General features: G+C 41.6%; 1 protein-coding gene across 1 annotated transcript; it reads left to right on the forward strand.

Annotated features, from left to right (window-relative positions):
• Positions 1-519: 519 nt before the first annotated feature.
• Positions 520-12,630, forward strand: LOC122769069 (adenylate kinase 8-like). The gene is made up of 15 exons (XM_044025344.1): positions 520-565; positions 1,874-2,049; positions 2,139-2,223; positions 2,659-2,708; positions 2,820-2,927; positions 3,764-3,832; positions 9,753-9,834; positions 9,956-10,027; positions 10,142-10,342; positions 10,436-10,558; positions 10,795-10,884; positions 11,046-11,187; positions 11,890-11,970; positions 12,141-12,270; positions 12,399-12,630. Exons 2-15 carry the CDS (start codon positions 1,966-1,968, stop codon positions 12,486-12,488), a joined length of 1,407 nt encoding a protein of 468 aa, XP_043881279.1. The 5' UTR covers positions 520-565; positions 1,874-1,965; the 3' UTR covers positions 12,489-12,630.
• The last annotated feature ends 701 nt before the right edge of the window (positions 12,631-13,331 follow it).

Below are 13,331 nucleotides of genomic sequence, written 5' to 3' on the forward strand. Positions count from 1 at the left end.
AGAGGTTGTTTTTTTGTTGTTTTTTAAATCAAAACATGCTTTTTTCAGCATATTTTCTGGTTTCACTGCATTTGAAAAAGAAATCGTTAAAACTGAAAGAAAATGGTTTGTGGACAAAACAAGATAACAGATATAGATATTTTCAGATATATTTAATTCAATTCAAATTTATTTGTATAGAGCCAAATCACAACATGCATTATCTCAAAGTACTGTACATAGTAGTGAAGTAAAGACCTGTACAATATTATAGAGAGCAGAGAAACCCAACAATTGTGTGTGCATGCGTGGCATTGGCATACACATGTATGATTATCATTTCCACATGTTTGTATCATCTATAAATAGTTTTATATAAAATGTAACATAAACTCTGCACGTATGAGATACATATATTATGTAAAACATGATTTCTAGAGACAAATAAATAGTAAGAAAAGTATAGTTAGGAGGAAATGCTCTGGAGAACGGAAAAACAAACAAACCCCGCCGACCGACGCGCGCTGATGACGTTTTTCCATAGCAACAAACAAACGCTTCATAGCAACCGACAGTGAAACGACAGGTAAGTCTCACGTTAGTGTTTTTTTTCTAAACTGAGATTAAAATGTGTTTATAAGGGAAACATATCAAGCTTTGTGTTCACACCATTCGACTAATCGAGCAGAATTGCGCTCGATTAGTCAAATGCGCCATTAACTCCCGTAGGCCAATAACAAACTCAACACCACTTCCTGTGGTTAAAGGAAACATACGAAGGTGGATTCGTTTTTATTTATGTAAAATAGAATCAGAATGTGATGCAATTGTAAAGGAACATGATAATGTGAGTATGTGGATTAAATGAGTATAAAAGTTAAGTATTTGAAGGCAACATTGACTAATTCACTCCATGAGCCATAATCTACATCCCAAGAAAATGTAATCAAAATCCATCTATTGCTTTTTTGAGTAATGCTGCTAAGAGAAAATGCAGCCATAAACCTTTTTAATTATGATTAATAAAAGTAAATGAAGAAAGCTGGTTTTCTATGCAGAAACATGAAGAAACAACATTTAGAATGCCCTCTTCTGTTAAACCCCACTACCAACCAACCAACCAATGTGGAAGAGGTTTATTGAAAAAGATTCTAATCATGGGAGAAGTTTTTAGTATAACCATCAGTTACTCACATGAAGAAACAACACAATATTTAATTTACAACATGACAATATACATTCAGGGTTCAGATCACTTGCTTATTTTAATAGTGAAGACTTTATTTAGAACAAGGGCCTTTCTGCATGCAGTTGGCATGTTCTCCCCGTGTGTGCGTGGGATTTCTCCGAGTTCTCCAGCATCTCCCACAGTCCACAAACATGCAACATGGGGATTAGGTCAATTGGACACCCTAAATTGACCATAGGTGTGAGTGTGAGAGTGGATGTTGTTTGTCTATGTATATATATATGTGGCCCATATACATATACATAGACAAACAACATGTATATGTCAGCTGAGATTGGCACAGCTCCTCCCCTGACCCTGATGTGGGGGATAAAGCGGTAGAAGATGGATGGATGATGGACTTAATTTAATATACTTTCTGAACACATAGAAACTGAGACAAAAGCAGCAAGTGAGTGGGACACAACAGGAGGAGAAGGAATCCACATCAGTGCATCTTTGTAAAAAAATATATACTGTATAAATAAACTGGGAGGAATACTTTTGAAAGTCTTTGACCTTATTTACAAGAGGATCATTAAAAGTAACATTTTTGTTGTCTGGTGATTAGATATAATATATAATATCAACATCTGGAACAAAATGGTAAATAATAATCACTGGTATTTAACAATTTGGTTTGATGTTTTTATATTTTTTGTGCAGTGAGGTGTATTCAGGGCCCTTCAGGAAATAGACTCTCTTAAGTATATTTGCAGTGACACATCAGCAGCCTCCATCCACCTCCTCTTGCTCCTATGGATGAGACAGTGAAGCCTCTCCGGATTCCTCCCCAGATTTCAGTTTACGCTGACACACATGGTATTTTCCACCTGGTGCAGGTAAAGGAAAGTGTAAGCTTCTAGTCTCCCGCAGACAGACAGAAAGAGACATGACTGAGAGAAAGACCTCATTTGTGTGTGTGTTTCAGAGCATGGTATCCAGTCTGGTCATTGATCAGCCTGATGATCCGATCTCTTACCTGATCCGTTTTCTGCAGAGGAGCAGTGTGGACAGTAAGTCAACTCTCATGAACCTCAGGGATTTCTCAGCCCAGGTGTCAAAAGGTCATTGGTTGGAATGGAATGGGAACACGATTCTCACTCAGTGTTCATTGTTTTCTTGTGTTCAGATGTTCAGTGATAGCTCTGATAAGTTCTCATGATGAATGAGCCACTAGATGGAGCTGTAACTTCACACACACACACACTTATAACATACCATGTTCACATGTCTCAGTTACTATAAAACTCTTTATTAGTAACAGTCGGCATGAACCGCATTCTGAAGCTCAACTGTGTCAACTGAGCTTAAATTGATTGTAGGTGTGAGAGTGAATGGTTGTTTGTCCTTGTGATGGACTGGTGACCTTTATCCAGGATAAAGTGATAGAAAATGGGAGTGTTTTTGAACAAATGAAAAAGATCTCTCTCGCACTTTTCCACTGTCAGTTCCCAAGATCATGCTGCTCGGTCCTCCAGCTGTCGGGAAACACACTGTGGTGAGTTTAATATGAAGATTAAAACAAAGAGCAGACAAAAACAATCTATTCATTATGTATGTTGTTAAAGGATTGTATACTTTATTTTATTTAATTGTTGTTATCTTTCAGGCTAAGAAGCTGAGTGCTGAGCTAAGAGCTGTTCATGTGACCACAGACAGTTTACTGCAGGACCAATCAGAGCTGGGTGAACAGGCACGACAGTGCACACTTACACAGGTACACACAAACACACACACACACACACACCACAACTCCTCATGACTTTTTAATTACCACTGTCTTGACCTGATGATGTGGTGCCCCCACAACAACGTCTCTCAAGTCCAAAAACATGTGGTTAGTACTGGTTTTAGATTATCTTGAACATAGATTCTCAAAGTGTGGTCCAGAGACCCATGGGTGTCCATGACCCATAACTTATGGATCAAAACGGATGTGGAGGAATGTGTGGCTGCACTGATGATGCTGCGGCAATGATGATCTGAAAGTGAGGTTGTGGGGTGGACCACAAACTGTTTTAGAGGCAGTCTCAGTTTAATTAGTGAAAAAAGTGAATAAAACAAATAATACAAATTCACTCAGAAACATATGGACAATTTAAATAATAAATATAAATAAGGACGCTAAAGCACAAAACATAGTGGGTGAAACAGTCACTTCCTGCCCTGTGCATCACACACAGGTGCAGCCACAGACAATAGGGACACATACTTATACGTGTCTGTCAGGAAAACCACAGACAGCAAAAACAAATGTGGAATTACTCTGTAAACATTAACACATGCTGTATTGCAAAATAATAAATGGCATTGTTACACATGTTCATGACTATAAAACAGGTGTCATTCATCATGCTGTAGTGCTTAATCAGTATCAGGATTATGAGGGGGTTCATCAGAATGCTTCTTCACCCGTTAGCGTCCTTGACCCCAAAAAACATTTGAAAAACCATTTGACCCTTGGGTTAGGGTCAGAGTCCATAACTGTGTGCACTGCTGACCTTTATGTGCGTGTGGCATCCTGTGATCTTTGATTATTGTTTGTGTGCTCAGGAGCTTCCTGCTGAGCTGCTTTCCCGACTGATCCAGCAGAGACTGAACGAGGTTGACTGCTTCAACAGGGTGAGTCTGCATTCAGACACACAGCATCAGCATCAGGACAGAACACTCTCACTCACTGCTTCTCACATGCAATGATCCTTTCTTAGTAGCTAATCCTTCCAAGTCAGTCCTGTAGAGATGAGGCAAAACTCCTTTCTAGCATTTAAGATTCTGGGAAAGCATGAATAAAACATGATAGCTCATGTGTGTCTCAGTGTTATTGACTGATGACCCGTTGCTTTCGAAACATCCACTGAAGCCATACAGTGTGCAAACAGTTTATACTGGCATTTATGTTTTGCTTTCTTTGGATATACAAAACAATCCTCACTAGGATAGTCTTGTGTCTCTTCAATGCTCAGGTCCTCTACCAGAGGTCTGAGGGGTCCTCGTTTCAGATGATTTTATTAAGGCAACTTAAAGACTAGGGATCACACATTTAACGACTGTCTGATAAGGGATCACAGTACATACATGACGACATGATTTGTCAAATCAAGCGAAAGCATTACACTCTCACAAGAACGACCATCTCTACGAGAGCGACAGTTTAATCACTACTGTTTTGATTTTCACTCTACTTCCCGTCATCTTTGTCTTCAGACACCATTTCCTGTGTCCCACCTACTGTTTTTCATTGGCAACATGTCTGTAGTTGTGTCTGTAATCAGCACACACAACCAGATTGTGTCCAGACTCGGCTTAAAACATTTAACTGCCATCGGATCTGTTACCTGTTAACTTGCCGATTTGAGTTAACTTACCCCTCACACACTATTGGATGACACACTGGACATTTTAAAAGCTGGTTGTGAAACATGGTATAGTAATAATGTTGTAAGAATAAAATATACATATAATAAAATATAACATAAAATAACGTATAATATTGTAATAATAGAAAACATCACATTTGCCAAGATTTTGTTGAAAAACTCCCAGAGACCAAGATAACCAAAGTTGCAGTCCGACACAAAAAAGTGTAACTTCAGAGTGAGCAAGGCCAAAATAACAAACAAAATATCTGTCAATAGAAAAACTAACTTACCTATCCAGAGATAAATAATAAAGAAAATACAGGAATCTTACCTGCTTCCCTAACATACAACAGGAGAAAAAAAGTTCCCAAACAAAATGGCTACTCACCCCTACCTACCAGGACTGCACTAAATAATACAGTTCCTTTGTTCACACATTTTTATCAAAGATTCATATTTGACACCAATCAAAACTGCACGTCACGATGCAGGTCATCATGGTCTGGCTGGGGGTCAGGACAAAGGCAGAGAGGGAGACGTCTCTAGCAGGCATCCTTTTAAAGCTGGCCAATCAGCATCTCCAGTCACCACAACGCAACAGGAGCAGCACCTCCCTCTGACAGACAGGATTACCTACACATGATCATAACAAAGGCTTCTAATCTTTATATGCTCTTGTCTCGCGAGACCTACCTGGTATATGATTGGATGTTGCCACAGACTCGGTGACATAAGCTGCAGTATTTCCAGGAAGTTTACATGTAAACACCAGTGTTAAGAGTGATCTTAAGTCTCACTTTTTTAATGCTGCTAAATCTGTCTATGCGTTTAAACTTAAAGATATGATTTGCTGCTATGTTAATCCAGAGGATCGCGCTCTTGAACACTATACAAAATGACCTAAGATCGGCCCTTTTCTGCTGGAACAAAAATCATTGTTTAAATCTCTCAATTTGATAAAGAACAAAAAGCCACACATCCCTAAAATCTCTGTGTCATGGACCAAGCAGTAAAGAACAGAACACAGGAGCAATTTCATAGAAAAGGTGGGTTTTTATTTTATAACTCAACTCAAGATGTGAGCTCCTAAAAGAGGTCAACTTAATATACAAATAAAAATAAACTGGACAACACACTAAACTAATACAAAACACAAATAACTAAACCCAACCCCCCATGACATCACATCAGGTGGTTGCCCTTGGCCACACCTTTTTTCTGAGGTAGAATTTGACCTTCATCAAGATTAGATGATGCAGCACTAGGACAAGAGCTGCCGACAGTCTCTCTGTTCATTTATTGTCAATCAAACCAGCCTTCACTTCTGAGGAAGTAGTGATGTGCTTTAACCTTTGACACCACAGCAGCACCTTGTGGTGTGTGTTGACAACAGTGTGATTTTGATAGAAATGGGATGTAGTATAACTTTACAACTGTATGAAGACATCCTCCGTTTTCAGTCTGTCTCTCCCCCATAATGTCCTGCTGTGATGATAATAATTAGCACTCTGGTTGTTGCTATGTTTTACTACGATTCCCAGCAGGCCGAGCAGCGTGTCGGAGCGTTTCCCCAGAGATGGTCTGATCAAACAGCTGTGCTGCTGTCACATCACGCGTGTTATTCTCAGTTGGGCTCATCCTCTCTGCTGCTCCTCATTAGAATCACGTGCTGTTTCCTGTCAGCGTTGATCAGGACATAGGAGCTGCTCTTTGATCGGTTTAAGAGAATTAAAGCAGGAGAAACTGCTGTCACCACTAACAACAACAACAACATGACCACAACAGCAACAGCAACACAACTCAAGCTCACAACTACAGTCAGTTGCCCGACCAAGCACCTGAACTTCTCTCACATGTCTACTCTGCTGTTATGACAATTCAAATACAGAGAAGGGAGAATCTGGACCTTTGTTTGACTTTGTAAACCACTCACTCTCCACGTACCAAAGTCTATAAAGGAAATCAATCATTTTATATCACTATGCCACTATATCATTAAATGGATCAGAGACACCAAGTTACCAAGCAAAAAAGCAGAAGACTATCATCTCACATCGGGCTCAGTGGTAAAGCGACTCGTCTTTCAACTTGAAGGTTGTGGGTTTGATTCTAGTCTCAATGGGATGTGTCCTTGGGCAAGTCACTTAACCCTACGTTGCTCCTGACAGCTGTGTTGGCAGTGTGTAGATGTGTATGAAAGATGAGTGATAGAAAAATGTGCTGCTGTTGGTAGCGAGGGAGAGGTGGTCGTCCAGTGTCACACTCAGGTTCCTGCAGTATGAGAGGGAGCTACCACAGAGTTGTCGAGGGTGATGGTCAGGTCTGTGGTGGGAGAGCCCTTTCCAGGAAGAAAAAGAAACTCGGTCTTGTCGAGATTGAGTTTCAGGTGATGGTCAGACATTCACTGAGAGATGTCGGTCAGACAGGCAGAGATCCGTTCTGTTAGGTGTGTTTCAGAGCAGGGAAAAGAGAGAATGAGTTGGGTGTCATCGGCGTAGCTGTGATAGGAAAAACCATGAGCGTGAATGACAGAACCAAGAGAGTTGGTGTATAGAGAGAAGAGGAGAGGGCCCAAGACAGAACCCTGAGGGATCCCAGTAGAAAGAGGACAAGGTTCCGACACAGATCCTCTCCAGGTTACTCTGTATGTTCGGTTTTGAAGATAAGATGAGAGTAGGGCAAGTGCAGAGCCTGAGACACCTAGTTCTTGAAGGGAGGAAGTAAGGATCTGGTGGTTAACTGTGTCAAACGCTGCAGAGAGGTCCAAGAGGATGAGCACAGAGGAGAGAGAGGCAGCCCTGGCCGAAGTGCACTCAGGTCAAGTGACCTGTCTTAAAACCAGACTGATGAAGGTTATTCCGGTGAAGGTAAGAGGAGAGTTGATCAAAGATAGCATGCTCCAGAGTTTTGGAGAGAAAAGGAAGAAGAGAGACAGGTCTGTAGTTATTTACTTCAGACGGGTTGAGGATAGGTTTTTTGAGGAGGGGGGTCACTCTGGCCTCTTTAAGAGAGTCCGGAAAGCAACCAGATGATAGAGATGTGTTAACGAGATGGGTGAAGAAAGGAAGAAGGGATAGGGTCAAGGGGGCAGGAGGTGGTGGACAAGGATGCCACATGTCACAGTAGTGTTACCGTCTCACTTCATTGTTAATGTTCACTTCTCTCATGCTTGTTCTCTCCTTTATTCTGTGGTCATGAAGTCTGCACAAACACCATCTAATCCCAGTTTTATTATGCTTCACTCCTGTGAACAGTTACCTTTGTTCTGACAAGGAAACAAATCTGTGATCCCTTTGTCTGTCGTGTGTGTGCGGTGTGTGCGTGCATGTGAGAGAGAGAGAGGGCAGCAGTCTCATTGATCAGTGATCAGCAGTAAACAGCATTAAACTATCATCTTTTTCTCTAAACTCTACAAACAAATGCTTCATTCAGCCTCCAGCCAGCAGCGATTAGCTTCAGCATTTAGCATTTCACATCACTGTTTAGTGTGTAGCTCTGTGTGTGTATGTGTGTCCGTGTGTGCGTGTGTGTGTAGCAGTTACTTTGAGCAGTTAATGGCTGTTTTTTAGCTGCAGGCTAAATCTATCACTCATACACCAGGGACTTAGTGTGTGTGTGTGTGTGTGGATGATTGATAACTCCCATCAGAGCCCCGCCTTTTCATGTCACATTAATTACTCTCTCTGTCTCACATCCTCTCTCTCTGTCTCTCTCTCTCTCTCTCTCTCTCTCTCTATCTCTCTATCTCTCTCTCGCTCTCTCAGTAGATCATAATTGCATGTCGGTGGTCTGATGAACTATGATCTATATTTGTATATACAGTATAAACTGTATATGATAATGTATATTTGTATGACCCCATGGTACGAACAGTGTTCATTAATGAGAATTTTCAACTGAATAGCCTCATTGTCACCCACAATTATTTCCATCGGTGGGTGTCCCAATACTTTTTTGCCCCACTGTATATATATAAATGATTTTGTGAATCACAAAATCATTTTTTTTGTCAGTTTCTCCTGTTTTTAATTATTCATTCTAACATATATGTATTTTATATTTTAGAGTTGAGTTGTATATACCTTTCTTCGTTTATTCTTAAATTCAGACAGTTGTGGTCCTTCAAACAAGTGAATAAATTGTTAATTTTTAGTGTTATTTCATCATTTCACATTTCACAAGAAACTGTCAACAGCCATTGAAGACAAAAATTGTACATCCAACACACACACACACACACACACACTCACAGCCTGTCATCCATACACTGTGTGTGTCAGTGCTGCCGGTCCTGTCATCTTTATTTAGCCTGTAAATCAGCACTGAGGGAATCGCTCCCCAGAACGGAGTGTACAGGCGGCTGCGTTAAACACAATGGTTTTATTTAGACTTTATGTGTCAGCAGCAGTGAACAGTGAATACACCTGCTGTCACACATCACATCCTAATGATCTGATGTCATTCAGATGCTTTGGCCTTAATCATTATAAGTTGGGAAACTCTGAACCAAGATGTGCAGACCATTTTTTAATGTTGAACCACTAAGCAGATGGGCTACAGCAGTATAGCGATGCAAAAGGAGGTTGTTTCTGTGGCATAGAGTGATTGTGTGGACACTACCTTCTTTTGCACGTTTTATTCTGCCAGAGATGATGTGTGTCTGTCAGCTACAGCAGTAGTAGCACACCACACCTGTCACTTCTTTAGTTGTACTGTGTATGGTTATAAAAGGGACTAATTGGGGTAGTGATGACGTAGCAGCTAGGGCTTATACCATATGTGTACAGGTGCATTCAAACTGATCAATAAGCAATTTTTAAATTTGTGTTACTTATGTGACTTTGGTAATAATTTGTATTTATTCGCATTACAAGTAACACAAGCACAACTGTTCTGGCAACTACAGTCCTCTTCACATTCACATGTACCCAAATCTTGTCATTTAAATTTAACTATGCAATGTCACTATAGTTACGTCACATGAACACACCATTATTAAGTGATGCGCATTGGTTCACCAAGCATTGGTTCTGAAATGCAACAACTCTGTGTTAGAACCCAAGAAGTCTTTGCCCAGCAAAATGAATAAAATGTGGTTTCATAGAGCAAACTGTGTGTGTGTGTGTGTGTGTGTGTGTGTGTGTGTGTGTGTGTGTGTGTGTGTGTGTGTGTGTGTGTTACAGGGCTGGGTTTTGGAGGGAATCCCTCAGACTCGTCTGCAAGCTCTGAGTCTTCAGCAGGTTGGGGTCATCCCTGAACATGTTGGTGAGGACAGATGAGGATTCCGTCAGCTCATTTAGTTCATTTGTAGAACTTATTTACTGTTTAAATCTATCTAAATCTTTTTGTGTATCTGTGTGTGTGTGTGTGTGTGTGTGTGTGTCAGTGATGCTTGACGCTCCTGATGATGTGTTGTTGGAGAGGAGGATGGGAAAACTAGTCGACCCACTGACTGGAGGTGAGTCTGTGTCTGCTCATCTTGCCACAGTCATGAAACATGTGAAGATGAGAACATGTGACATTTGAAGACATGATTTTACTGATTACTCACGACATCACTTCCTCTGTGCAGATGTGTACCATCAGACCTTCACCTGGCAGGTTGATGATGTCATTGCTCAGCGTCTGGTGAAGGACCATGGCCTATCAGAGAACCAGCATCTGGCTGAGCTGCAGCGTTTCCGCTGTGAAGTCACAGGTCTAATGTCAGCCTATCAACATGTCTTGAAGACCGTCAACAGTAACCAATCATATACCGACGTCTACCAACAAGGTAAAAATACAAAAAACACCAACATAAGCTGATAATGGGCTGAATGTGTTGACTGGTGATATGCAGCAGATTCTGAACTGTTTGTTGTCTCAGCACTGGCTTTTGTCCGGACTCATCGACGCTCCAGGACTCCCAGAATCCTCCTGTTTGGTAGGCCCGGATCGGGGAAGAGTCACCAGGCCAGACTGCTGTCAGAGAAATACAAGATAGTGGATGGTATGCAAACACTTTCCTGTGTTCAATGGGAATTACTGTCCTCAGTCATCCTGGTCATCGTATCCTGTAGATAAAAGCAACTGGCAACACTAACTCAAGCACAACCTGTTCCCTGTATCCACACTGCTTATGACCTAGGTACAGACACTCCACTGCTAACTAGTGCTATGACACCAGGCCTGAGCTGACCTCACCATAGCCTCACACTTATCAGCTCCTGTCTCTATGTCTGTCAGTTTGTTGTGGCCAGCTGCTGAGGTCTGTAGCAGCTGATGGTTCAAGTCTGGGAGAGAAGATCCAACCATACCTGGATGATAGCCGACCAGGTAACCACACTCACACACACAATGAAAATGCACTTTCAGTGTAGAGTGACCAGCGACAGGTGAACCTGCAGACCCTGTGCTGTGTTTATAGACCTTGTTGTCTGGACACAGTCATGTGTATTAATTCATTTGTGGTTACTGATGATCCACTGTCACTGTAGTTCCAGACCCCTTGGTTCTGCAGGTTCTGGAACAACGGCTAAGCCAGGTGGACTGCAGCTGCAGAGGCTGGGTTCTCCATGGGTTCCCTCAAGACCTGCAGCAAGCCAAGATGCTGCAGAAGTCCCAGCAGCAGCCCAACAGGTACTGCATGTACTAATACACACACTAATATCATCTACAACTTTGTTTGGGGGCATTGTGGATCATTTCTGGATCATTTTAAGATCATCAATCAATCAATCAATTTATTTATTTATTAAAAGAACACACAGTGGTAGCATATCTCATTGTATGAGGCAGAGAATTTCAGATAGTTAGACCATAGTGGCTGAAGGCATCATACGCTCATTTAGAATGTATGTTAACAAGACCTTTGTTTAATGATCTTTAGAGTTCTGTCTGGTGTATACTCAGTGAGTGTGTCAGTAATGTTAGATGGAGCATGGCCATTTAAAGATTGAATTCATTAAAAATCTATCATTCTTTTATCGAGAGCCATATGATGGTGATATGATTCTGGTTAGTACTCTGGTCACAGCATTCTGAAAGGTTTGGAGTTTCAGTCCAGTGAAATATAAAGGGGCACAAGTGTGTGCTCCAGGTGTCTCATGCGCCATTTTCGACGCAAAGGGTAACTATCCAATTTATGGGAGCACTAAAAGCTGCCATCATGCACATTTCAAGGGCAATTACAAACATTCCAAGGGCATTATTTAAGCTCCTGCTAATTTCTGACCACAGGGGCCAGAAACCCCTCGCCCCACCAACATCAACTGCTACAAGCTAACAACTGATTTGTGATGTCAATAAGTGGCTGATCAAAGCGCCTTCTTGTGTTCTCAGAGTTTTCTTCTTGGAGCTGACGGATGACATTTGTGTGGAGAGACTGAGTCTCAGAGCAACAGACCCATGGAGCGGAGAGAGGCCAGTACACAGCACTAACTTTACATGTTCATGTACTCATACAGCTCTCATACAGACTCATAGAGCTCACTCATATGATGTAGGGAAATAAATGAAATATCAAATTAACAAATAAGCACGTTGGACCTTAAGCTGAGCAGTAAAAAACACCTGTGGTTCTCCTCCTTCAGTTTTCACGGTGTGACTCGACCTGCTCCCAACTCTCAGGTCCAGGACCGGCTGAGGACCAGACCAGAGGACAGTACGCAGAGTGTGACAGACTCTCTGAGCCAGTACAGGACACACACGGCTTCTCTGCAGGTACTGTACACACTGCACACCCTGAAAATCCAAAATTCACTAACACGATATCAGAATTTAAGTGCACAGAACATTTTATAGAGACATGATCATGCTTTGTGTCTGTTTGTGTGTGTGGATGTGTACAGTCTGTCTATCCAGATGCGATTCTTATAGATGCTGATCAGGATCCACACTCTGTGTTCGAGGCACTGGAGAGCAGATTAAATACAGTCTGACAGGAACTCCACCTCAACATACCTGGACCCAAATGTATTTTTTTTCTGACCTACATTTTTTAAATGTTGTTGTTTTGTTTTCAATGTGTCTCTTTGGGACTTGTAGTCCTTTGTTGTGTAAAGAGATAAATTGTTCACCTTGGATTGTGTCATATCTTCTGTATAAATATTGTAAACTGTGAGATTGATATACATGTTCCTGGGTGGACGTTGGTCTGAGTCAAATGCGATATCTGCGTACACATATCAGTGTGTGTGTGTGTGCATGCATGTGTGTAGCCTCATCGGCTCAGAGTTCAGTGTGTGTGTGTGTGTGTGTGTGCATGTGTGTAGCCTCATCGGGCTCAGAGTTCAGTGTGTGTGTGTGTGTGCATGCATGTGTGTAGCCCTCATCGGCTCAGAGTTCAGTGTGTATGTGCATGCATGCATGAGTGTGTGTGTGTGTGTGTGTGCATGCATGTGTGTAGCCTCATCGGCTCAGAGTTCAACAGCTTTCACTCATTAAAAAACATTTTACGCTGATCATTTCACACTACAAGCACTTAACTGATAGTGATCATAGATGGACATGTTGGACTCAGCAGAACAGTGCAGCGTTGTATGTGTTGTTACTGTTGGACAAGTTGTTAATAAGAATAATATTAATGAGTGTGTGTGAGTGACGGCAGCTGTCAGATGCTGCAGCGTCTCTTCTCATCTCTCACATCTTAAGTTCAAATATCTGCTCGTTTCAAAGTGAACATTTTGGTCAATGACTATAATTAATCCTCCTGAGCGGCGGTTTGAGTCCCAGTGGCGCCAGGCCCCCTGGATGATTGACAGCTCTATTTTTAAGTCTTTCTG

This window comes from Solea senegalensis, linkage group LG5 (genome assembly GCF_019176455.1).
Source record: "Solea senegalensis isolate Sse05_10M linkage group LG5, IFAPA_SoseM_1, whole genome shotgun sequence".
Lineage (NCBI taxonomy): Eukaryota > Metazoa > Chordata > Actinopteri > Pleuronectiformes > Soleidae > Solea > Solea senegalensis.